Source organism: Misgurnus anguillicaudatus, chromosome 13, assembly GCF_027580225.2.
Source record: "Misgurnus anguillicaudatus chromosome 13, ASM2758022v2, whole genome shotgun sequence".
NCBI classification, from domain to species: Eukaryota; Metazoa; Chordata; class Actinopteri; order Cypriniformes; family Cobitidae; genus Misgurnus; species Misgurnus anguillicaudatus.
Genome location: NC_073349.2, coordinates 28670001 through 28695414, shown reverse-complemented (window position 1 = coordinate 28695414; position 25414 = coordinate 28670001). Strand labels below are relative to the sequence as shown.

The following is a 25414-nucleotide window of genomic DNA, read 5'->3' as shown; positions in this document are numbered from 1 at the left end:
TATTTTTACATTTTTTAGGTTGATACAAGCACTGGGGACCCAATTATAGCACTTAAACATGGAAAAAGACAGATTTTCATGATATGTCCCCTTTAAAAACTGTAACCAAGACTTTGGTATTTAAAACAATGAAATATCAACTGAGAATTCTGTATATGGTTAAAAACTTTCGGTAAATAAAAACTTTATTGTTCATAATAAGGTTGACTTTTGCATGAAATGAACCCAACCAATAAAATAAACCAATTAAAATTCTGATCACAACTAAAGACTATATATACTGTATCTATATAGTATTATTGTTTATTTCTGTAATAGCTATTATGGTAATTATTGCTATTTATTTATTTATTTTACATAATGCCTTGTGCAGTAATATGAAGTGTTTTGCCAATAATATAAAGTGCTACTAATTTTTCAGAAGAAATATGCAAGATGGTTAATCTTTCACTACAGTACTGTTTTGTTTACATTGTAATATCAGGTTTAAACATTGCAGCACTCAGCGATTGTCTCATATAAAGATGCAAACATGCTGACCTTTCATTTTCAATACCCTCACATCTTTAAACTGGAATAAAAGCATCATTCGTCTCTCGGGAGGCTGCTTGCGTATAAGGTGAGGGGGGAAATAAATGTTAGGCAATACTGTAAGTTTGAGACAGTGTAGACATGCAGTAGGGATTGTGACAACGTACACGACCGCATCAGATACTTTTGACCCGTTGTGCAGTCTGCCAAGGCCTCTGTCCTGCATGCACAGACAGCGTTGAGAAACACGTTCAATGCGTAGCTCGTGTTGGCACAGCAAATCAAATGTGAGGGTTTGAAGACATCATCATCCATGCACCCAGCATTATAAATATATGGAGACGTTTTTTATTTACTCTTACTTTTTATACATCTTTGACTGGATTATTAAACCAATGTCACAGAAGGACGAACATCATCTGCTGTCCAGCAATGAGGATAACAGACAGATTTGAAAGTCTGGTGCTTATCTGAGATCAAATGAATGACCTGCACGTCTACAGGTCAGCGGTTTGTATTGAGGTCAGTCAAACCTCTTTAACTGGAGCACTATTATCATGTATGGCCATATATTATAACTCAGCATTGAAATAACCTTATAAGATCATCTTTGAAATATTAAACAGATAACAATTACCTACAAACATGTAGTCTAAACATGCAGAAAGAGAAACAAAAGCTGGTTTATCTCAGGGTTTAATAGTACAAATATTGCACAACGCATTGCCATTAGCGGCCTAAACAAACATCAAGTGTTTCTGAAGAGGACATTTAACCATAATCTCTTGCAATAACATGAAATGCTACAGTATGAGTATTTATAATAGTGAAAGTAATATTTAATGGTGGTAGGTAGACAGCATTAAATAGTTTTCAGAAATGATGGGAAAAGTGTAACAGATAAAGATGCACCAATAACTTTGCATTACAAAAATAAACATCTACTCTAGTCAAATTAAAAATCTCTTATAATGTCCAATATACAATAATCTATCATTAAGTACAGACTGCATTGAAGCGATAGTGTCATCAGATATACTGTGATGAGTTACCACAGTACATTACATCATATAATCACAAGCAACAAAAGCCTAATACATTACAGAAAGTAGATGCAAAAACTGATTTAAAATCTTAACACTGACCCTTGTTTCAAATATTTTAATACAGAGGGATGATAATGTGAAATAGTAGGTTCAGCACCTATGCAAATCGACCTACAACCTGCTTTTACGAAGATACTGTGTAACCTGGCCGTGCTCGTGCTTCATGAGTATATTTGCAGATATGGAGGCACTCTCCTAAACTTTCAGTACGGTGCAGACTGGCGGGCTGATGGCCAGATAAACGCTCTCGCCCACGGGCACAGAGCTGAAGATCATGCACACAGGCTGGGTGAAAGGTCACAGACCTGACAAGACAACATTTAGATAACATTTAGCATTTTGCTTGTTTTGGCACACTAGTAAGAAAAATATTTTAAAGGTTAACTCACCAATCCAAATCAGATTATAACTCCTCTGCGATGGATCACATAACAGAACAAACTCCAGTCTGCAGGTTTTGTCCATTACGATTTGAGCCTTTTTTTACATACCTGGAAAATTCAATGCAAATGGTTACAGAAGGCAAAAATCCCGTCCCAGAATCAAAACTGATCAATTAACTATTTTATATGCAAATTTCAGGTAATATACAAAATTATAGGTTTTTAATGTGAAAAATCATTATGATATTAAGGAAATATTATTTTCCATAAAAACATTTAGTACATTTTTCTACCGTAAATATATCAAAAAAGTATCATTAGTAATAGATGTTGCTAAGGACTTAATTTGGACAACTTTAAAGACAATTCTCTTCACTCTTTCCCGTCATTGACAGTTATCTCGTCAATTAAGAGAAAACATTTGCATAAAAACGTGTTTCTGAAGAGTTTGTTAATCTGTAATACCGCAATTATCCACTAGATGGCACTTACCCAATTTATGAAAAAACTGAAGCCAAAACGTTATTTACTAATTTTAAACTCTGTGTATGTTTTGATAATCGTTCTGAATTTGATCTCTAACAAAAAACCTTTACAAAAATGCAATTATTTCAGCTTTTTGCTAAAAATATTTAGTTTTAAAGAAAAATACCCATATTTTAAGAGTTTATAAGCAGAGAAAAAAAAATCGATAGGATGAATTTTTTCTCCATTTTGTTTGTTTGTTTGTTTGAAAGCAAAGGGTCTGTTCTTTTATTTTTATATATTGGTATGTTTATATATTTTTAGAATATTTTTTTTCTGGAAGGCATTGTGTAAAACTTTTGTGAAATCACAAAAAATGCTGGCGGCAACTTTTCAAAAATGGCTGGCGGGGAATGAGTTATTATTTTGATTTTTTCCCACCCTCAGATTCCAGATTTTTAAATAGTTATCCTGGCAAATATTGTCCTATTCAAACAAACCACATTAATGGAAAGCTTATATATACAGCTCTCAGATAATCTATTAATAATTTTTTTTTCTTCAAAACTGACCCTGATGATTTGCTTTTTGGTCAAATATGGCAAAAAATAAACACTGAAAGATCTTAGAATTGGAGTTTCTTAAAACAACTTTCATTTACTTTTTTCATGTTTTAGGTCTGACCGAGCACTGACCCATGACTAAGATTATTCAATAAACCTTTTTAAAGTTATTCTTCATCATCCCCTTTATCTCTGTATCGGCTGAGTAATCTTACAGTAAATACATTTTGGATCTGTAGGATCTAATGTTTTTGGCATAGTTTTGGACTTCATATGATTGTGTCAAACGAATACTGTACATACCCATTAAGATCAGCTGGCTCAGAGTGATAAACATGTTTGCTCTTCTCTGCAATGGTGAGGGTCCCAACATGGGTGGTCTCGCTGTGACTGACCCGAACTGGGTAATACTGACTCTTCGATTCGGTGGAACTGGCTGGAACGTTCATCTGATTACCGGACACGTCACTGTTTGTCGTCGGGGTCTCCGTGAACAGTTTCTTATGGACGGATTCAGGTGTGGATGTTGTGATGACTTTGATCTCAGGCACTGATGGAGGAGTCTGATTCTGTCTCATACAGGCCTCAGAGTGAGCCATCTGAAGTTTCTTCATGTGATGAATGGCAGCGGTAGCATTAAAAGCTTGCTGAAGTAAATAAATGATATCAAATAGTCAATATACTGTACAGTAGTATACTGTATGAATATTTCAGTGTTTTATCTTAAATGTGAGTGTATTTTATATATACTAGTCAACATTTGAAGTGGATTAAAACCTTTCATAAAGTTAGCTTAATACCAATACCCAATGCCTATTCTTGTCTTAGGTTAACTTTGATAAAGTTTTTTGATCCACTTTAAATGACTTTTGCACTTTTAAATCCACCATCAGTGTTTAAATCTAAACAAAACTGGTCTGTTCTAGAAAGAGATGAAGCAATTATAGGCAAGACAGATGGCAAAATTAACTTCTTAAAGTTAAATTGTGTAACCAGGCCAGAGATCGGCTGAAAAAGCCAAGTGAGGCTAAACCACAAGAGCCAAATTCAACTGTGTTATGAAACATGACTTTACCTTCCACTTGGACTTGGCAAAGTTTTTCTGAATCTGCACACTGACGGAGTGATAGATGTCTTGACTTCGGGCCGTTTTACCGATTATCCTGCAAGACAAAGCTTGGTTTAAAATCAAAACTGGGAAAAAAAGTGGGGTTTTGTTTCCTACTTTTGCTTGACTTGTTACTTTTTGGGTGAAAAATTCAACATATTGTTTAATATATAGCGTCAAAATCAACCATACACTTTTCATATTCTCATGAAAGACTTCATAGATCTCAGATAAAGTAACAACTAAGATAACCAGGTATAAAAGCAGTGAATTTACATTAAGAAAAAATTCTGACTTATGTTTCTAATGAAAATAAAACTTCACTGTCATTTTTTTAGGTATAAGTAACTTCAATTACTTCGATTACTAAGGGCACATGGAGCAAAAATTAAATAAAGTTTAGTTTCACGTGCGCATGTGAAACTATCGCGTGCTCACGTGATACCTTCGCACTCGCACGTGAAACTACCGCGTTTAAGTTTTGCATGCTCACAAGAAACTATCGCGTGCACAAGTGAAACTTTCGCTTTCACGTGTGCACACGATAGTTTCATGTGCGCGAAAGTGTCGCGTGCGCTCGCGAAAGTTTCACGTAAGCACGCAAAACTAAACTTTAAAAAAAAATTCAGCACATAAAGGTTTTCGCGTGAGCACATGAAAATAAACTTTCGATTTTTTTACTGCAATGTCACCTAAGGGGCTCGGTAGATTTACGAGTCATTACAAGTCAATTTATTCTTTTTAGTCTTGACTACACTTAAAAAAATTAAGCTTTTTTTATGTTTTTATGCTACTTCAACTTAAAAAATTAAGTTAAACTATTTCAACTATTTTTATAAGTTATGTCAACTTATCACAAGCTTAAACTCCAACTGACTTGCAAAACCAAGTTGGTTTAACTTCATGGTGCATTTTTTTACAGTGTATAGTGATGAGTTACTATAACTTGATAAAAAAAGTTTATTTAAAATTTATTTAAGTTACAGCAACTCCTCACTAGTCAAGATAAAAATGTCAAATGATTCTTAAATACAAGTAAATAATACTAAAACATTTCAGGTAAACAGGATTTTTTACAGTGTTGGTAATCTCCTACTGTAACGTAGTTTATATGTCTATTCTAAAATTTCCGTTTTTATTTCCATTTATATTTTATGGATTTGGCAAACATTTCTAATCAGCGTATGCCATAAAACAACAAAGTGTTACAAAGTGTGCATTTATCTGCCTGTGTTTCTTGATATTGAACCTAATTTTACTGTATGTCAATTGTCTCTTTTTTAAATTTTTATTTATCTCAAATAAATTTTATAACATAATGAATAAATAAAATAACAGAGATCTTGGTTAAATCTCACCATGGGTGTCGTAGAGCCTGTTCTGTAGTAAAACGCATCTTAGGATTCTTCTGCATCATGTTGCGGATAAAGTCCTTGGCTAAAGACATAACATATTTACATCAGGTTAAGAGCGAAGCATTGTATAAGAAAGCAGTAATTGATGTTCATTTATAGGCTACTTCTGCATACTATTGTATACAGTAAGTGACACACAGGATTAAATAAATCATGCAGCACACTAACCAGATTCAGAAATATTATCCCAGAAGGGCGAGTCAAACTCATACTGTGCCTTCATGATTTTAGAAAACAGACGAGTCTCAGTTTCTTCATAGAAAGGTGGATATCCACAGAGACTGTGAGAATGATACAAAATAATTGTAATTCATTATTAGTCCAACAGGGGGCGACAGATCTACATTGTACTTGTGAGTGTCAATAAACAGCAAAGCTTAAAAGTCTTTTATTAAACCAGTGATTCATCCTAACTGCTATTCACTTTTAGTCTTTATTAACAGTACCCTCTAAGCTTTGGCTTGGTTTCCTTTTTTCAGCTCTCCTAACAACAGCACTACTTACATTTCCCTGCATTGAAATAATGTGATTTACATGACTTATGGACTCACAGTATGTAAGTGATAACTCCAATAGACCAGCAGTCCACGGCTTTGCTGTAGGGTTTCTGTGCCAACACTTCAGGGGCTGTGAAAAAAATACAAATAAAATCAATTCTCAACGTATATGCACACCTGTGTATGTTACTTTAAAGTTAAAACATCTTTCTTAAAGAAATGATATGTTCAAACAAAATTTTCGACATTTTCTCTTTTGCTGATGTGTGACTAATGCTTTAGCAGCATCAAAACAGTTCAAGTTTTTAGTAGCATTAAAAAGCACCTTTCTAGACATTAAATCCTCTTTTAATGCTACTTTTGATGTTACTTAAAGGGATAGTTTACCCAAAAATGAAAACTTCTTTCATGTTTCATTCACCCAGGCAGAAAACTGAAGCACCATTGACTTCCATAGTAGAAAAGAAAAATATATGAAAGTTAATGGTGCTCAAAAAAACCTTTGTCTGGTTACAAACATTGCTCAAAATATCTTCCTTTGGGTTCCGCAGAACAAAGAAATTTATACAGGTTTGTAACAACTTTAGTTCCCTTTAATTCAGATGCTATTTACAGTTTTGAGGTGGATAATATCCTAAATCGGAGATGCTTGGAATGCAGCATAATGCCATGTAAGCACAGAAAAACATAATCAACTAATAATGGCGTAGCCCACTTTTAAACATTCAATCAGATCAAAGGCGCCTACTCCATTATTTCATACTATATTGTTTCAGGACTCCCTGGAATAAGAGATTGTATATCTCAATGGGCCTATCCTAGTAAAACCAATAAAAAATACAACATGCAGAGGCGTCATGCCCATTGAAACTGAGGGGGCACATGCCAAATGGATTTTGCATGCAACCTCAAAATCAAAGAAGCATCAATTAATCTTTTATTTTCTTTTAATCTGTTTAAAATGCACAATATATCCAATTCTGTGCTGCATCCTTGTCACTTTTTTGCCGTTTTAATAGTGTTTTGATCATGTTACATTACTTTGTATTCTGGCGGGAGGCCCTGCAGTCAACGCTGCCACTGGAGGCTTGCGTCAGCATCTGAGCGCGCTCACGAGCTTTGCTGTTGCTGCTACATTTGGCTGTCTGAGGAATTAAAACGTGTGAAAACGCTCACAACATTTCCAAACCCCAGTACGGTAATGTGCAGTTAACCTCCTCTGTGTAGAAAAAGTATGGTTTAAAATGTGACCGTCTTGACGTTATATTAGTAGATTTCTAGATTCATCTTCTTGGTACAACGGCAAAGTTCGCCAGAGTTCACGGGGGCGCAGAATCACACGTGAGGTAAAATTGAATGCAAAAATCTGTTCCTCTAATAATTTTATCTAAACATATTTTTTTAAATCATTATTGAACATTAAAATCAATCACGTGGCTATACCTTATGTCATTTTTGTTGTTTATATACTTAAAATTACATTATTTCATAGAATAATGCAGTTGTTGTGCAAAATGCATTACTGACACAATTAAACATTAAAGTCATTAAACAAAACGTAAATAAACAAAACTTGTTGTTTCAGATGTAAATATGATGCCAATATGTCATTATTCCAATTGAATAGTATTTGAAATAAAAGTTAGTCAACACTTTAATTTTGGAGGGTTTTGCATGAAGGCGCTCAGATTGTTAGAAATGTAGGTGTCGTAGAAAAGACTGAAATCTCTATAATATTTCGTTTGATGTCTCTGTGTATGCACACATTTCTGTGAGCTGTGCACACTGTGCCCCCTTAAAAAAATTGGTGCATGACGCCCCTGACAACATGTTGTAGTTTTTTGTTTATATTTTGACATCGTTCTTACCCACATATCCTGGCGTTCCACAGGCTGTTGACATTATTCCATTATCTTCCATCTTAGAGAGACCGAAATCACTGATCATGATCTTTGAGTTTTCATCAGGACTGTAGTACAGCAGATTCTCAGGCTATAGAGACAAGAAAGACAATATAAATACACACACACATATGACATACGAGCCAAATTTTTGCAAATTATTATTTTCTTATCTTAAAATAACTTGTTCATGTTTTGATTTATTTATTTATTTATTTATCTATCTATCTATTTATCTATTTATTTATTTATACAATTTGAGTTTTTTTTGTTATAAATTTGTCTGATGTTGATGTTACTGATGTATGATGTTGAGTTTTTTTTTTTTACTGTGGTTTGTGGGTATGGGGGACATGTTGAGCGTTTTTTTTTATATCTGTAGTGTGTCTGTTTTGTAAGGTTGTTGTGTTTTGTGTTGTATTTTTCTGTTTGTGTTTTTGGGATCCCCTTGAAAATGATGTTACATCTCAAGGGGCTATCCTTTCAATAAATTCAAATTAAATTCAAATTCTACATTAAGATGATAAAATACAACATAGTTTGATTTATTTTAAATATACTAACATAACTCTACATAACTGCCTCAGTGTTTTGAATGGTAGTTTAGTATAAATACAGTTTCAGTGTCATTAACGTACCTTAAGATCACGGTGCACTATGCCGCACTTGTGCAGGTAGCTGACTGCCTCCAGCACCTGTCTGATAACCAGACTGGCATCCATCTCCGAGTACATCCCCCGGTCCAGAATCCTATCAAACAGTTCACCGCCTGAAACTCTGGAGAGATACAAACTTTCAACCAATGAGGTTTACAGTAATGTTGAGGTTTAACAGAGGCGTTAGAAGTTACTTACAGTTGCATGAGAAGATAGTAATGTGTCCGACTTTCATAGAAATCCTCCAAGCAAACAACGTTGTCATGTTTGATCCTGAGTGACAGGAAAATGTCATAAAAAATTATTAGAAATAATAGTTGTTTTAGCACTAAAATGATCATTTATGTTTTTAAATCATGTTTATTTTAAATATTTATTTTAAGGCACACCTTTGCACCAAAAGAGTTAGTACCTCAGAGGTACATATTGACATCAAATATATACATCTAAATGGCACATATTACTGTAGGACCTTTTTAAGGGTATTGCCCCAGAGACCATTTTTGGGACATATTTCTTTTTTTCTTTCTTTTTCATTTCTTTTAAAGGTGCAGTGTGCAAATTTTAGCGGCATCTAGTGGTGAGGTTGCAAATTGCAACCAACGGCTCAGTCCACTGCTCACCGCTCGCTTTTGAAACGCATAGAGAAGCTACGGTAGCCGCCGCCGGAAAAACATGTCATCGTCGGAGACAACTTAGCAAACAAAAGTTTGTACGTTAAGGGTTTCTGTAGAAACATGTTGGCACAAAATGGCGACTTCCATGTAAGGGGACCCTCAGTGTATGTAGATAAAAACGTCTCATTCTAAGGTAATAAAAATATAATTGTTCATTATGAAAGGTCTTTATACACCCCTGATAATATAGTTTTGTATATAATTTTGCATTTTTTGGTCAAGGGATCCTTCTAAAAATTACACACTGCACCTTTAAACTCAGCTTATATGACTATGTTGGGGCATTTTTCTGAAAGTGTACATAGCAATATAATTTTGTATTTGTCCCTAATTTAATTCAAACTGTTCAGATCATGGAGTCCTGATGAGGGAGACGATGTACAAAATGTGCAACCCTGGAGAGACTTCAGGAACAGTTTGATGGTTTTATTTCTGTACTGTATGTTCTCTATTTATAGTGTTTGACTGATCTCACCTCCTCAACACAGCGATCTCATTCTCCAGGTTAAAGTCCCTTTTGTTTTTCTTTTTAACACACTTCATGGCGAAATGCTTTCCGGTTTTTCTCTCCTTCACCATGAAGACTTCAGAGAATGCTCCGCTAAAGAAAGAAAGGAAAAGGTCAAAGGATCAATTACTAGGCTTTATCTAAAGATCAGAGAGAGAGTTTAATCCAAGGTTTATGTAATGGCAGTGTGACAGTAAAGCAGATTTTAATGAAGGTGAGGATGTGACCTTTTAAACCCTGCTGAGATCTGTGTGATGCACCGGGTGCGATTCATTTAATGACAGCGAGAAGCTCTTGTACCGCAGCACAGATGTGAAAAGCGCACACATGCATAAGAATCATAAACAATATTAATGACACTAATTTATTAAACTTCAAATTGAGGTTTATTATAATGTAATGCGGACGTGAAAAAGAGAGTTGAGCTAGAACCCCCTAAAAGTGCTTAGCAACACCCTAGCAACCCCCTACCTATACACTTTGGTAATACCCTAGAAACCACCAAAAAATAAAGAGTTGCACTCTCTGACATTACTGCAAGCAACACTCACATTTTTTTGTAAAACAACATAAAAATCTAGTTTTGTCTAATGCACATAACCAAAAATGAATAGCAATAAATTCTGTTCATAAGGTCTCAGGATTTGGGGGTGAGGGACACAACATAGATCACTTAATTTTCTCCATTCAATCCTCTGTAACCGGGAATAGCTGTCCTGGGATGAGGATTACATGTGAAATCCCTTACGCAACGGAAACAATAATGGCTGAGATATTCAGGTGTGACACAGGCCAGTAAGCAGGTCACTTGGCACTGTAAGGCCGGAGAAAGAAAAGAAGATAGGTGACAATTAACAAGGATTGGTTAAATAAGACAGTCTTAAATGGGCTATAAAGAACATCTTATGGTTATTGAGAGATTATATATGTAACAGGTTTAACATATTCATATAATAGTCTTATTAGGGTTTAATAAACCTATTTTAAAACTTTGTAATCAGTGTTTTGTTTTCTAGTAAATAAAAATATGTATTTATTATTTTCTTATTTATGAATTGTTATATACAGCATACACTCACCTAAAGGATTATTAGGAACACTATACTAATAACCCCCTTTCTCCTTCTGAACTGCCTTAAGTGGCATTGATTCAACAAAATGCTGAAAGCATTCTTTAGAAATGTTGGCCCATATTGATAGGATAGCATCTTGCAGTTGATGGAGATTTGTGTGATGCACATCCAGGTCACGAAGCTCCCGTTCCACCACATCCTAAAGATGCTCTATTGGGTTGAGATCTGGTGGCCATTTTAGTACAGTGAACTCATTGTCATGTTCAAGAAACCAATGCTTTGTGACATGGTGCATTATCCTGCTGCAAGTAGCCATCAGAGGTTTGTACATGGTGGTCATAAAGGGATGGATATGGTCAGAAACAATGCTTAGGTAGGACGTGGCATTTAAACAATGCCCAACTGGCACTAAGGGGCCTAAAGTGAGCCAAGAAAACATCCCCCACACCATTACACCACCCCTACTACCACCCTGCACAGTGGTAACAAGGCATGATGGATGCATGTTCTTATTCTGTTTACGACTCTACCATCTGAATGTCTCAACAGAAATCGAGACTCATCAGACCAGGCAACATTTTTCAAGTCTTCAACTGTCCAATTTTGTGAGCTTGTGCAAAGGGAAGCCTTTTTTCCTATTTGTAGTGGAGATTAGTGGTACACGGTGGGGTCTTCTGCTGTTGTATCCCATCCTCCTCAAGGTTGTGCGTGTTGTGGCTTCACAAATGCTTTGCTGCATACCTCGGTTGTAACGAGTGGTTATTTCAGTCAAAGTTGCTCTTCTGTCAGCTTGAATCAGTCGGCCCATTCTCCTCTGACCTCTAGCATCAACAAGGCATTTTCGCCCACAAGACTGCCGCATACTGGATGTTTTTCCCTTTTCACAACATTCTTTGTAAATCCTCGAAACGGTTGTGCTTGAAAATCCCAGTAACTGAGCAGATTGTGAAATATTCAGACCGGCCCGTCTACACACACACACTAAACTATTTCCCCGCCTTTGACAAGTTATCTTGTCAAATACGAGAAAAAATGTGCATGTTCCTGATTAGTTTTTTTGGTTATCTGTAATACCATGATTATCCACAAGGTGGCTCTTACCGAATTATTTATTGATTTTACACTGCGCGCGCGTTTTAAAAATCTCTCCCAATCTGATCTCTAAGAAAATTCCTTCACAAAAATGCAATTATTTTTCAGCAAATTATTTTTGAAATTTTAGAGTTTATAAGCAAAGAAAATTTCCTTGCAGGCATTTTGTGAAACTTTTGTGAAAATCACAAAAAATGCTGGCGGGCAACTTAAAAACAAAAGGCTGGTGGGGAAAAAGCTAAGAATATTTCCTGTCTATAAATCTAGGGTAAAGTTTCATCTCTAATGATGAGATTTGGAGCATCAAAGTTTAATTTCACATTGATTTTAATCTTTGACATGACCTTACTTGTGTCAATATTTTTATATCTTATGGAATAGTTCACCCAAAAATGAAAATTCTGTCATCATTATTTTTTCTCATGTTGTTTTCAACCTGTATGAATTTCTTTTTATTTATTTATTTTTGAGCATCTAGAAAAATGATGCTATATGCACACAGTTTGACGGTACCCATCAACTTCCCGTCAACTGTGTGCTTACCATTAGTTTCAAAATATATTCTGTGTTTAACAGAATAAATAAACGTATACAGGTTTCAAACAACATAAGGGTGAGTAAATGATAACCGAATGTCATTTTTGGGTGAACTATCCCTTTCAAAATACATGCATTACAGTACATTCAATGCATTTGTCATTTTCTCCTACTTTTTAATTGTAGATTTTTGTCAGAAGACTGAAATTGCTTCAAACCACAAGCGCATTATTAAAAAGGTGCAAAATGGCACATACTTCGTTTCCGACAGTCGAGATGGTCTTCCCACGCACAAACAGACCATCACCAATCGAGCCGTCTAACACATATTCCCACAAGTGTTTTTGCATATTAAAGCTCAGAGATGTGATTCACCCACGGCCACAGACTGAATAAACCCTTAGAAAGCCCTGAATTCATAACATACCATAGATATCATTGAAATGCATAAACAAATAACCTGAAATACAACTCAGACTGAAGGTCAGTACACAGATTACATCCGGCCAAACACACAAAACATCATTTAAGCACAAATCCCACTGGAGTTGAACATAATATTATGCTGTTTTGCAGTTTGACGGATGTTAACTCTCTCGGGAGAGCGCTGAGAGATTGTAAAAGTTTGCCAGAGGAAACCATTGTGCTTAACCCTCCATGCCTTATATTTTCCATATTTTCATCATTATCTCTCTTCAAGACCTTTGTGATTTGAGCACCTCTCAGATTCACACCCAACATTTGGGATCATAACACTTAAAACACAGTGACGACATTTTCAATTTCTCCCCAAACAACACCACACCGTAAGGTTCTGCACATTGCAGGCCATGCTTGGTAGATTATCAGAAAGCTCCCGATCCTGTTAGATGTTTCCTGAAGTCTGTGATCCCTGTTTTAGTCTGCCAAACTGATTAACATATACTCAAGCAGTCTGGATGTGTCTTAACCTCCGCTTTACCCTTCATTCATCTACAGCCCAGTACAGAGAAAATAAAACGGGTCGACCTAAATGCCTCGACTCTTTCTTTTTTTTTAAGAAAATGTGACGCAGCAAGCAACATAGTCAAAGTTTTTCCAACTTTCTTTCGGTATTTCGGTATTAGAGACGTTTAACCTCTTCAAGTAAATCCGCCGGTATTACAGTTTGACACATTTAAGTTATATAAACACCTCACAGCTAATTTGCAGACATGCTGTTGCTCAATGCCATCATGTCTGTAAATAAATGCATGTGTTTTTCTGGTGCATGGGTGTCTCTTTAGGGACAACGGCCATGACAAACGATTATTCTGCTTTATGAATACAGTACTGTAGTGTAGAGTCAGCAAAGACAATGCACAGATGCTCACGTCTACTGAGCTCATAGTCTAGTCAGCTTTCTGCGAATGACATCACCACCACAAGACAACAGATGACTGGTGTCTGGTTTATAATCTGAGACCCGTCAGGATGATGAGAAAGGGTTGATTTCTTTTTTAACCCAAAGCTTTTAGGATTTTTGTAATCAGTGCTTTGTTTCTCAAAACTTTTAACATATATAAGAAATAGCCAGAATGGTCATCCATTAGGCTATACACCCTACATCGATTTCTATTTATTTCAAGGTTGCACTATAAAATATCTATAATAGTCTTCAAATACTGTATTAAATGTCTCTAGAATTTGATTTAAAAATTTTCTAAATTTTTTAAATTGTTCTTGAGCATTGCATTAGCAGGGAACACACACATACTGATAAAAATGTGTACCTGGTAATGCAGTCGCTTTGGATAAATTGGTCTGCAAAATGCATAGGGGAGAGCGGGGTATGTTGTCACACTTTTCACACTGTCTAACATTTACTGAGCACCATACATCAAAATGGTATAAATCTCATACCAAATGAAAGAAGGAAGTCTTGGGCACATATGTTGTATTCATAACATCTTTATATCTTATCTCATTACAGAGTTGTAGACTGTTGAATAGTGACTGTGCACTTGTGACAATTTGCCCCATCGGAGGGTAAGTTGTCACACTAGGGCGGGTAAGTTGTCACACTAGATTATCTAAAAATAAGAACACAACTACTTAATTGTGAATATTGATTTTAATTTTTAAACTCAAACCAAACTGGAAATATAAACATCCGTGCCTGGAGAATCTGGAAAAACAATTATTTCAATCCAAATAATGCACATTTCAATTAAGTGGCAAGACCACTTTACTTTGAACTTTGGTTCAAATGTTCTATGGCTTTCACATAAAACCAGATAACTGAATGGAACGCTGCAGATAACTTGCTTAACTTAACATGTTTAACCTCTGAACAAAACAGATGCCCTGTATGACTAATAGGACTCATCTCCAGAATCACAATTCTGACACACATAAATTGCCTGGCCTGAGGTGCAAGCATCATGGGCCCAATTGTTGCATTTTACACATTTTACCCAGGTCTCCTTTGGACGACTCTTTGAAAATGGCTCTACACAGACGAGGCAGAAGCACTCTTCATCATCTGATGATGACTCTTGCATGATTTTTCTTCTTTTAGCTGCCTTGTTTTTCATAGGTCCAGATTTCTGCTTCCCTTTCTTTTGAAACAGCTTTTTGCTAGATTGAGGCTTATTCTTTTCTATATCATGTTTTCTGAGCATGTTCGATGTGTTTGTTTGTACAGGGGCAAGTTGTCAGATGTGACGACTTGCCCCAAAGTCATTGAGACAACTTGCCCCATACTTACTTGTGTGCTAATGTTGTCTAAATCTCAAGTTTAGCTCATCATATCACTTTAGCTAAAGTATCAAAAGACACTTTACGGTCTCCTCTATTTTGTGCAAAATAATCATTTTAAACATTCACACCTAACAAAGTTGTATTGCATAAAATGTAAAGTGATTTTTTTTTACTTTTTAAGCAGAAAAATAAGATAATTGTGCTAACCTCAGATTACAGTGATCTTGACCACATGTGAACAGGAAGTTGACTATATAAGAAGAAGTCACATAAAGTGGCTATTTGATTTTTGAGATAGAGCCTCTAGTGTTGGAGTTATTAACAGTGTGACAACTTACCCGTGTGACAACTTACCCCGCTCTCCCCTACATGTAAATGTAAGACTTGCTCTTATTCCACTGACATGACAGGTTAAAAACTTTAATCTTAAACATTTCAAGAAATGTCTTTAAATGGACACGCCACTGAGCTTTTTCTGAATGAACCACTCATTTCTCAAACACCCCTGATGTACAATACACAAGCAAGATTTAACAGATGGAAAAAATACAAATCTTAATTTTATTACTTAAATCATAATGCCAGATAACTTAAGGTACTTTTTATCAAACTATATAATGGACTTTTAAAATTTTGTTTTACTTGAGAAAACATAAGTTTTTTGGAAAAAAAGAAAGTTTTATATGACTAAGATGTTTTGCATCAACTAAATTTTTGTTACTCTTGCAATAGATGATTCATTGTTACATCTATGACTTAAAGAATTACGATTAGTAGATCCTTTTCCTTTTAGTCATGCTCAAGGTTATTTAAATGTACAAAACCTGTGTTAACCGCATGTGAGACCAGTAGCAAAGGCAGACGAAAGCAGCGTGTCCTGTGTTTTCCATGCGTTTTATGGACACTAAAACACACCTACCGCAATTATTTTTTTGCATTTCTTCCAATAAGTGGTCGGGACACAATCAACTTGGGCATAAAGCGGTGGGGACATCTCCGCAAATTACGCAAGTGGCAGCCTAAGGACGCAACCTTCAACCCGGTGGCATGACAACACCGAAAAAAACCTAGACTGGCCCACCGGGAATTTTCCTGGTGCTCCCAATTAGCCAATCTGGGCCTGACACCTGAACATCTCCAGCCCTGAATTACCAAGCGTACAATTCACTAACAAACCGGTGCCAAATCCTGTAAAGTTGTGCCAAGTCTAGTCATGGCGAGGAAAAAACCTTAACAATATTTAAAATAATAACCTCTACAAAAGTTACAAATTTTTGTGATTATGTGCTTCTAACCTGCAGTGGTCCCAGCTAACAGAAAAAAGTTCTAAGAACGTTCCCTGAAAGTTCCCAAAAACGTTCTGCCAACGTAAAAAGTGTCCAGTTTTCTAGACATTCTAAGAACGTTTTTGTGTTGTCTGAACGTTAGATGAATGTTACATTTTACCATTTTTAAACATCATGTTTTAATGTAATGTTTCTCTATCATTTACATAACAATCAAACAAGTCAATATAATAAACAGTTGTTGCTTTAAACATTGTGTGAACATTAAAACATGACATTGTCATAACGTTTAAAAATGGAAAAATGTAAAATTCCTCTAACGTTCAGACAACACAAAAACTTTCTTAGAACGTCAAGAAAGCTGGACACTTTTTACGTTGGCAGAACGTTTTTGGGAACTTTCAGGGAACGTTCTTAGAACTTTTTTCTGTTAGCTGGGGTAGAGCATTGCTTTAGATGCATAAAAGGTCATAGGATTGAACCCAGGGAACACACAAACTGATAAAAAACATGCATACCTTATAAGTCGCTTTGGATAAAAGTGTCTACCGAATGCATAAAATGTTTATGGACTACTAATGGTATTGCATTAAGATCTGTAAAGTTTTTATAGCAATATAGTCTTTAATTCTTAAAGTTGTTTTAAAATCTTCAGTACATCCACTAATACGATGCTAACAATAAATCTGAACCACTTTGGGTCATAAAACAATGATAAAATCAATTCTGCACTTACGATCCAAGCACCTCCATGAATTCGAACACATCCTGAATGTTGTCTGTGCTTTTCTTCCAGTCGTAATCTCCTTCCTTTCTTCCCATTTCGGCGTGCGCTTCAACAGGGATTTCTGGACACAGACAGAATAAAGAAACCTCTTCACAAAATGTCTAATAAACAATTGGATCTATTCGGTAAAATTACGCAACGATTCATGAATTTGTGAATATACCTTTAGTCCTATTCAAAATATTCCCTAATATTCCAGGAGCCATGAGGCCTGTTATGAATCTGACTAAAAGTCTGAATCAATCTGACAATCTGTGCAGTCCAAATGTAAGCTTAAACTTAGAGATGAAGCTCATACTGTATTCCTTAATGACTTGACCATCTCCAACTAACCATCTCAGTGTTTTGCGTGCCTTTGCCTTGAGCTTTCCCGTTTAAAAATCCTGAGATCCTGATTGGTTGTCCTACATGACTTTAAGTCTGCTGTTGTCATGAACAGATAATCATGTGTTGGCAGGTCAGTCTACAGACAAGCAAAGCATCTAAATAGATGTGAAGTTTGGGTGTCACAAAGTACGTCATGCATATTGACACATTTGAATGGAAAACATCCCTGACAACATTAAATACAGCAAAGATGTGCTTTGTCTAATCTGCCTTGACCTGTCATATCGTAACACAAAGTCATCCACGTGCCTGAACTGAGTGAATGTACGGTATTTGAACAAATGAATAATCTTTCAACAAGATAGATCCAGTATTCAAAGTAACACGAAGTGCACACAAACACAGCAGAAATTGTCGGGATGTCTTGAATGATCAGCTATTATACACCCGATCTATTTCTGTTTACTCCAAGGTTGCAACATAAAAGGCTTTCAGGGGATGATGCATGAATGCAGTAGCAAGGATTTTACATTTGCCTGCCAACATAAAAACTCTCTAAAGACTTCTACGTACTCTTAAATCTGTTAAGTTCGTAAGGCTTGTTCTCATTGCACTTATATAACAGGTTAAAGATTGTGATCTTTGGCCTCGCTTTAAAATAATAAACTGGAGTTCATGATCACTTTACGATATGAACAACAGCCAAAAAATTGCAAATATGTGATCGTGGAGGAAAGAAAATCTCATAAAATATTTTGGTCAAACTGCTAATGGAGTCTATAATAAACAAATTAGGTAACCTAGCGAAGAAGGGATCATCCAATTACAACGAAAGAGCAACAGGGTTAATGCCAAAGATCATCAGGACTCTGTGAACTTCAAGGTTTGGTTTCATCATCAATGATCAACATTCTAGCAACATTATGATGAACGTTTAATACAAATAGAGTCGAATTAAAGATGCATGAATTACTTTAAAAACTTATTTTTTTAACAAAGCACTAAGTGAAAAAGGTACAAACCTTGACATTGTGTTAAAACTTTGGGTTGAAATAACTCGGCATAGATTGAATTTTAGCCCAAATGGTTGTGGTCGTCCTTGTTGACCCAACACTGGGTTGAAATTAACCCAGCATTTGAAGCATGCTGTTATGCATAAAATATTATTTTTAAAAGTATTTAACTCAGTTGGTAAAGCATTGAATTAGCAGCGTAAATGACTGTGGGTTTAATTCCCACCGATAAAAATGCATAGCTTGAATGCACTGTAAGTCACGTTGGATTAAAGCATCAGCCAAATGCATATCACTGTGTATGATGTAAATGCATATCAATAAAATATACTTAAAATATGTTTAATATCATTTAAAAAGGTTAAATGCTGAACAAACATAAATGACGTCGTTTTCAATTCACGACATGGCAATAAATGCACAGATGATGCATCACTCCAGAAATCTTCTGTTTGCTTAAAAAGAAAAATATTCTGCACAAGTAACAACTCACATCCCTCCCTCGGTCCACGAGACCAGCATAAATAAACACTAATATGCAACTCAGCAGGGAGACACATTTGCATGCATGCGGCGTATGTCCGGGTGCAAGATGTCCCATACAGTAAGTCCATTATTATACACGTGATGTGACTCAGAGGATTTACAGTATACACACGTCGCAGCATAACGTGATGCATTATTATGATCAGATGCATGCATAAGCAGATAGTCTTAAAAAGAGACGTGATGCATTCATGATGCATTATTATGCATAACGTGATGCATTATTATTAGAAGCAGATAGTCTTATAGAGAGGTTGACCTTACCTTCCGGTCTGTAACAACTCCAGCAAGATTTCTGTCTCTTGCAGAAAGTATGGAAGCGCAAGCAAGGACACCACTGACAGATAACAACACGAGAAGACAGAGGACGGCGCGCGGAAACAGACATTAGCGTCGGATCCGAAATGCAATTACGCATTCCTGTGCACTTAATTGCAATCTGCAAAAATCTTTAATATGCACGCGCAGCCAAGTGAATACAATGCAAAAAACGCGTATTTAAACACTGACAGGCATGCATAAGTTTATATCTTAAACATTTCTCTAGCGCGCAAAATTTATCTACTTTACATTATAATGTCCATGCTACGTATTTCATGTAAAATAATAACAGTAGCAAATGTGCACGAAGCAAAATGACAATTACTTATGCATTTAAAGTGTAACATGAACACAAATGTAAAGTAACCTGCAGCAGAAGTCTCGGACTGTACTCGGGTCAGCGTCGCGTCCTTTGACTTACCTAAAGACAAGTGCACTGATGCGCTCAGACACTCCTGGCAATAGCCCTCTGTTCTCTGGATTTAACTCGACTAGATGCGCAGAAATAACCAACAGGTTGCAGATTATATATGTGCTGTGATGAAGGAGGGGTCTGAGAGAGAGGCGGATTCTCAAGGTCTGCAGTTTTCTAGTAGACATGATGCACATATAGATCTTCTAAAGTAAACGTGCATGGGACTGTCAGTGCATAACTTGCCATTGCCAGTATAGGGTGTTATGGGTGGTTAGTAAGGTGTTGCTAGGGTCTGCAGCTTAGTTTTGCATTTTGTGAATTCTGTTAATATGGTTTTCTTGCAATGGTTTGGCTAAATTTAATTTTAGTACAATTACAAAAAGTCACTGTTTCACTTTTGTAGGTTTGTGGTGCTAGGGTGCACTTGATGTTGCTATTTCTTTATGCTTTTTAAACAGCTGTTCATTGTATTATTAATGCAATGTAACAGTCCTGATTTTATATAAGTTTTCCTTTCTTTAAAGGTGCAGTGTGTAATTTTTAGAAGGATCTCTTGAAAGAAATGCAAAATAATTTACAAAACTATATTATCAGGGGTCTATAAAGACCTTATTACCTTAGAATGAGATGTTTTTATCTACATACACAGAGGGTCCCCTTATGTGGAAGTCGCCATTTTGTTCCACCATGTTTCTACAGAAGCCCTTAACAGACAAACTTTTTTACTAAGTTGTCTCCGACGATGAAATGTTTTATCCGGTGGCGGCTACTGTAGCTTCTCTATGCGTTTCAAAAGCGAGGGGTGAGCAGTGGATTGACCTGTTGGTTGCAATTCACAACCTCACCACTAGATGCTGCTAAAATTTACACACTGCACCTTTAAGAGCCATTTCCATGTAAGATAGAAAGGCATGTGTACTTTAATATGACGCCTGTTTTTATCATATTACTAGACTAAATGTTCAACAGTCGAAGAAAAAGTTAACAAAAATTAACCATGGTTTTACAGTTAAAAAAACATGGTTACTGTAAAGACAACGTGCAACCACAAAATAACCAAGGTTTGGCCAACCATGGCTTTCAAAAACCAGTTCAACCATCATTAGTGTAGTAACCATGGTTTTGCTGATAGTAATCAATACATTTTTAAAAAACGGTTACTACACTTTTACACCACACTAAAACCATGGTTAATTTTCATAAGGGAGAAAAATGTGCAATATATATTACATTCCAGATATAACTTATAATTTCTCTGTTTTCTGTGTTTTCGTTTCTTTGTCTTTTGTGTAAAGCTATTTTGAAACAATGCAACATTTTAAGGAAGCGCTATATAAATAAAATGTACTCTTGATTAATAAATCAGGACCATTTTCCTGTTTGGATTAAAAGTCTTGATAAAGTGCACAATAAGTTCATAGATAAACCTATATTGATATTTGAACCAACAACACTGGTTACTGGTACAGATTTATGGCTAGCATAACATGCATGTCTGTAGCAATGGAAAGTTTCTCTGTAAAAAATACTTTGCTGCCTTAAAATTTTTTGTTGAAGCAACTCGGATTTACAAGTCCTTTCAACTTACTATTATTTCTTTTGACTAGAGATGAGTTGTTATAACTACAGGTGAGTTGTTTTAACTTATAAAATTAAGTTGACTTTTCTCAACTATATTTTATAAGTTGTGACAACTCATCTCTGTTGACATGACTTGTAAATCTGAGTTGATTTAACAAAAAATTTTAAGGCAGCAAAGTTTTGCATATTTTACAGAATCCGTAAAAATTACAATGTTATTGCAGCTGGGTTGCCGGTAAATTACCGTAGATTTAGATTTATGTTATTTACTGGCAAGAGTTAGTTCAAAGTTTAATAAATTTTAAATATTAACAAGTCTTTATCTTTACAGAATAAAACTATACAATAACAGCTTCATGCAAAGCATTCTGGGAACCAGAAATCATCATCAACCTTTTTCTGTTTTTTGCTTCAGATTTTGTTTCCCAGAATGTTTTGCTTGACGCTGTTTTTCTAGTTTTATTCTGTAAAGACAAAGACTTGTAAATGTTTAATGTTTATTTAACTTTGAACAAAATGTTGCCAGTAATAACATAAATTTAAATCTACGGTAAGTTACCGGCAAGCCAGCTGCAAATGTTTACGGAATTTTTTTACAGTGTTAAATTTAATTTCCAATGAAGAAAAAAATCCCTTTAACTACACTTTATTGCAGTAGTAAGACATATTTTCATTTATATTTTTGATTTTGCCAGAAAATTTTATCCAAACTAACTTACAAGGTACACATTTCATCGGTATGTGTTCCCTGGGATCAAACCCAAAACCTTTCACGCTGCTAATGCAATGCTTCACCACTGAGCTACCGTCCACAAATGACAAAAGCAAAAGAACTTAACTAGATATTTACACTAAATAATGCACATCATATCTTAAATCAAGCATTGAACGTCAAGTTGTTGTATTTAAGCTGTCCGTTCTCTTTCTTTGCAGGAAAATACACAGCGGGACACTTCCTGTTTTAATTGGCACATGCAAATCTCCAATGGGAATTTTAATTGTCTTCTTAGTAAACAAGCAAATACAAAACATAAAAAGTTTTCAGTATATTTCCCTTCTAAATGCAACAAACTATTATTGCATGCACATTATTATTACAAAGTATGACTACATCTAAAGAGTATATTGTGAGAAGATTCCTTAGCAGGACTCACCTTTCCGATGTTTTTTGCTAGCCAGTGCTTTGACTTGTTTAAAATATAATGGCATTTTCAAAAGAGCTTGCGGAAAAACTTTACACTTTAGGAACATCGGTGGAAATCAGACTTCCTAAGATGTTTACTTCTGCAGACTGGGAGCAAGATGAACGAGACTGTTGTCTTATTAGTTCTCTGTGTACGGTGTTGCCATGGTGTGGGAAGGATGCACAGAAGACAACCGGACATGAAGATCTCTAGATAGTTCTATTTAAGGGAGGGAGACGCGTGTATGGGAATACGAATGTGGAGACACGGAAGATGTTTCCATGTAAGAGGGTCTCAGATAGATGAATCACTTTATCCTCACAGGAAAGTGTTTTAAGAACAACAAAATCTATTTGAATCTATGCATAATCATCATAAGTCTGGATATAAAACTGTTACTTATCACTTTGTGATAGATGGAGCACTTTTTTGGATTCTAAAATTAAAGCGCATATATGTGAAACACTGAAAATTCTTCTAGTTTGCTTTTATACAAATTATTATTTAAAGCATTCAGGTCTTACTTAAGTATCTTTAATTAATGTAAAAAAGAAACATTACATTACTTGTGTGAAAACAATGGTGCTGATAATATGCCAGGGCAAGTTGTTTTCAGTTTAGATGAATTTTTATATGTAAAAAATATCAGATGGAATGGTACCCTTTCAAAAAGTAAACTTTTATATCTAAATGATGCAAATTAGTACCTCAAATGTACATAATGGCACCTCAGATGTACATACAGTATCTGTACCTAAATTGCCCTGTACATATTTAAAGGGGAACAGCTTTTGTATCTTTTTGTCTCACAGTGCATCACAATTGTAACAAATGTACTTGAGCACAATTTTATTTTTATCCCGAACTTTAAATGCTTCAGCCGGTTCTTTAAGGAACCTGTGGCTCGGCCGGATTTGGCAAAGTGAGACGTTCTTAATGGAATGATGGGAGAGAGACGTATGGAGATTGCTAATCATGTTCATGGATAAGGTAATGAATTGATGTTTTTTTTTACCTGTATGGTTGATTACATTATTTTATGCCATCATAATAAATCTATGCTAATAAGATTTTGTTTCTCTTTCTTTCCCTCAATCCCGAGGAAATGGGACTAACAGACCCAGTTCATGCTGCCGTGGAGGTCCTCACACCACTGATATATATATATAATGTTTTAATCCCCATAAAATTGTATAAAATCATACCTATAATATAATATATCCTCTATAGAATCAGCTATGTCTGGCTCTTTCCCCCAAGGGTTTTTTCCCTCCTAGGACTTTTCCCGCGGGTTTTTCTCCTAGGGGTTTTTTCAACCCTTGGGGTTGCATGTATTACTACGCTTGCTAGTATGGTTAATCCTAACCGCTGTATTCTGCTGCTTATGTTTACGATTTTTCTGTGTTTTCTCTTGCATCTATTAATGTAAAGCTGCTTTACATTAAACAATTGTTTAAAGCACTATATAAATAAAATTGAATTGAATAGAATTGATTTGGAGCTGCAAGGCACAACAGCTGTGTTAGATGCTGTACCACTTTCGTGTTTGCCCACTCGTGTTGCCAGAAACTGTAGTGTAGATATTAAAGGGGACATTTCTCAAGATTTTTAAAGATGTAAAATATGTGAAGTTCTAGCTCAAAACACCATATAGATAATTTGTTAAAATTGACAATTTGTAGGTGTGAGCAAAAATATGCCGTTTTGGGGTGTGTCCTTTAAAATGGTTGGATAGTGTAGATTAAGGGGCGGTATTATCCCCTTCTGACATCACAAGGGGAGCCAAATGTCAGTGACCTATTTTTTCACATGCATGCAGAAAATGGTTAATCAAAACTAAGTTACTGGGTTGATCTTTTTCACATTTACTAGGTTGATAGAAGCACTGGGGACCAAATTATAGCACTTAAAAAAGTCAGATTTCATGATATGTCCTCTTTAAGTCACTAAAATGGTGACAATTACAAGGGGCGAACCGAAATTTTAAATAGGAATTTCTCAGATTTACAAATCCCTGGGAATGTTTGGGATAACGTAAGTACACAACTGCATTTTATATATCACACTGCATTGTAAAAAAATCTTTTTTTATCAACTCAGATACAAGTAATTTCAACTTACAATTATTTATCTTGAGAGATGAGTTGCTACAGCTTGAATGAAGTTGACATATAATTTATAACAACTCATCTCTAGTCAAGATAAATAATTGTAAGTTGAAATGACTTGTAAATCTAAGGTTGACTAAACAATAATAAATAAATAAATAAATAAATAAATATTTTTTACAGTGTGTGCATGCAAGTTTTTTTTTTGTATGTTTTATTACAAAAACCTTAGATATTTCATGGCTTTAATTAGGATGTGAGAGAGAATAAAATCACCTGACTTCAGGAATCTGCCCGCATCACTTTCCAGTCCTGTAATCAATAACAACACCATCCATTAATTTCACACAGGTGGAATGAATCACCCTCAGTTTAAATTACAGTTAAAAAGCTCTTTCTCTCTCTGTGTCTCTTAATAAATAAAAGCCAATGTAATAAAAAAAAAACATATCTGTGTGTAAGGGTTTTGTCTCGTTTACACTGTAAAACCTGACAGTTAGCTTAACTCAAACCTTTTAAGTAAACCGGTTGCATTAGGCCATTTAAGTTATAAAACACATACATTTAAGTACTGTGAACTTGAGTCATGTGCAATTATGCACTTATATTTAAG

At 35.4% G+C, this 25414-nt stretch overlaps 1 protein-coding gene across 5 annotated transcripts; it reads right to left on the bottom strand.

Annotated features, from left to right (window-relative positions):
• Window positions 1-1218: 1218 nt before the first annotated feature.
• Window positions 1219-22813, bottom strand: camk1gb (calcium/calmodulin-dependent protein kinase IGb). 5 transcript variants are annotated; one of them, XM_055189074.2, is made up of 13 exons: window positions 22664-22813; window positions 17256-17367; window positions 9778-9903; window positions 8824-8898; window positions 8608-8746; window positions 7937-8060; window positions 6123-6198; window positions 5740-5852; window positions 5515-5593; window positions 4124-4211; window positions 3352-3695; window positions 2027-2128; window positions 1219-1942 (listed from the first exon to the last, which is right to left on the bottom strand). In XM_055189074.2, exons 1-12 carry the CDS (start codon window positions 22758-22760, stop codon window positions 2062-2064), a joined length of 1440 nt encoding a protein of 479 aa, XP_055045049.1. In that variant the 5' UTR covers window positions 22761-22813; the 3' UTR covers window positions 1219-1942; window positions 2027-2061. The 5 variants fall into 5 exon arrangements, with proteins under 5 accessions (XP_055045049.1, XP_055045051.1, XP_055045052.1 ...); XM_055189076.2 differs by lacking the exon at window positions 22664-22813 and adding an exon at window positions 19935-20088; XM_055189077.2 differs by lacking the exon at window positions 22664-22813 and adding an exon at window positions 19881-19922.
• Between the last annotated feature and the right edge of the window lie 2601 nt (window positions 22814-25414).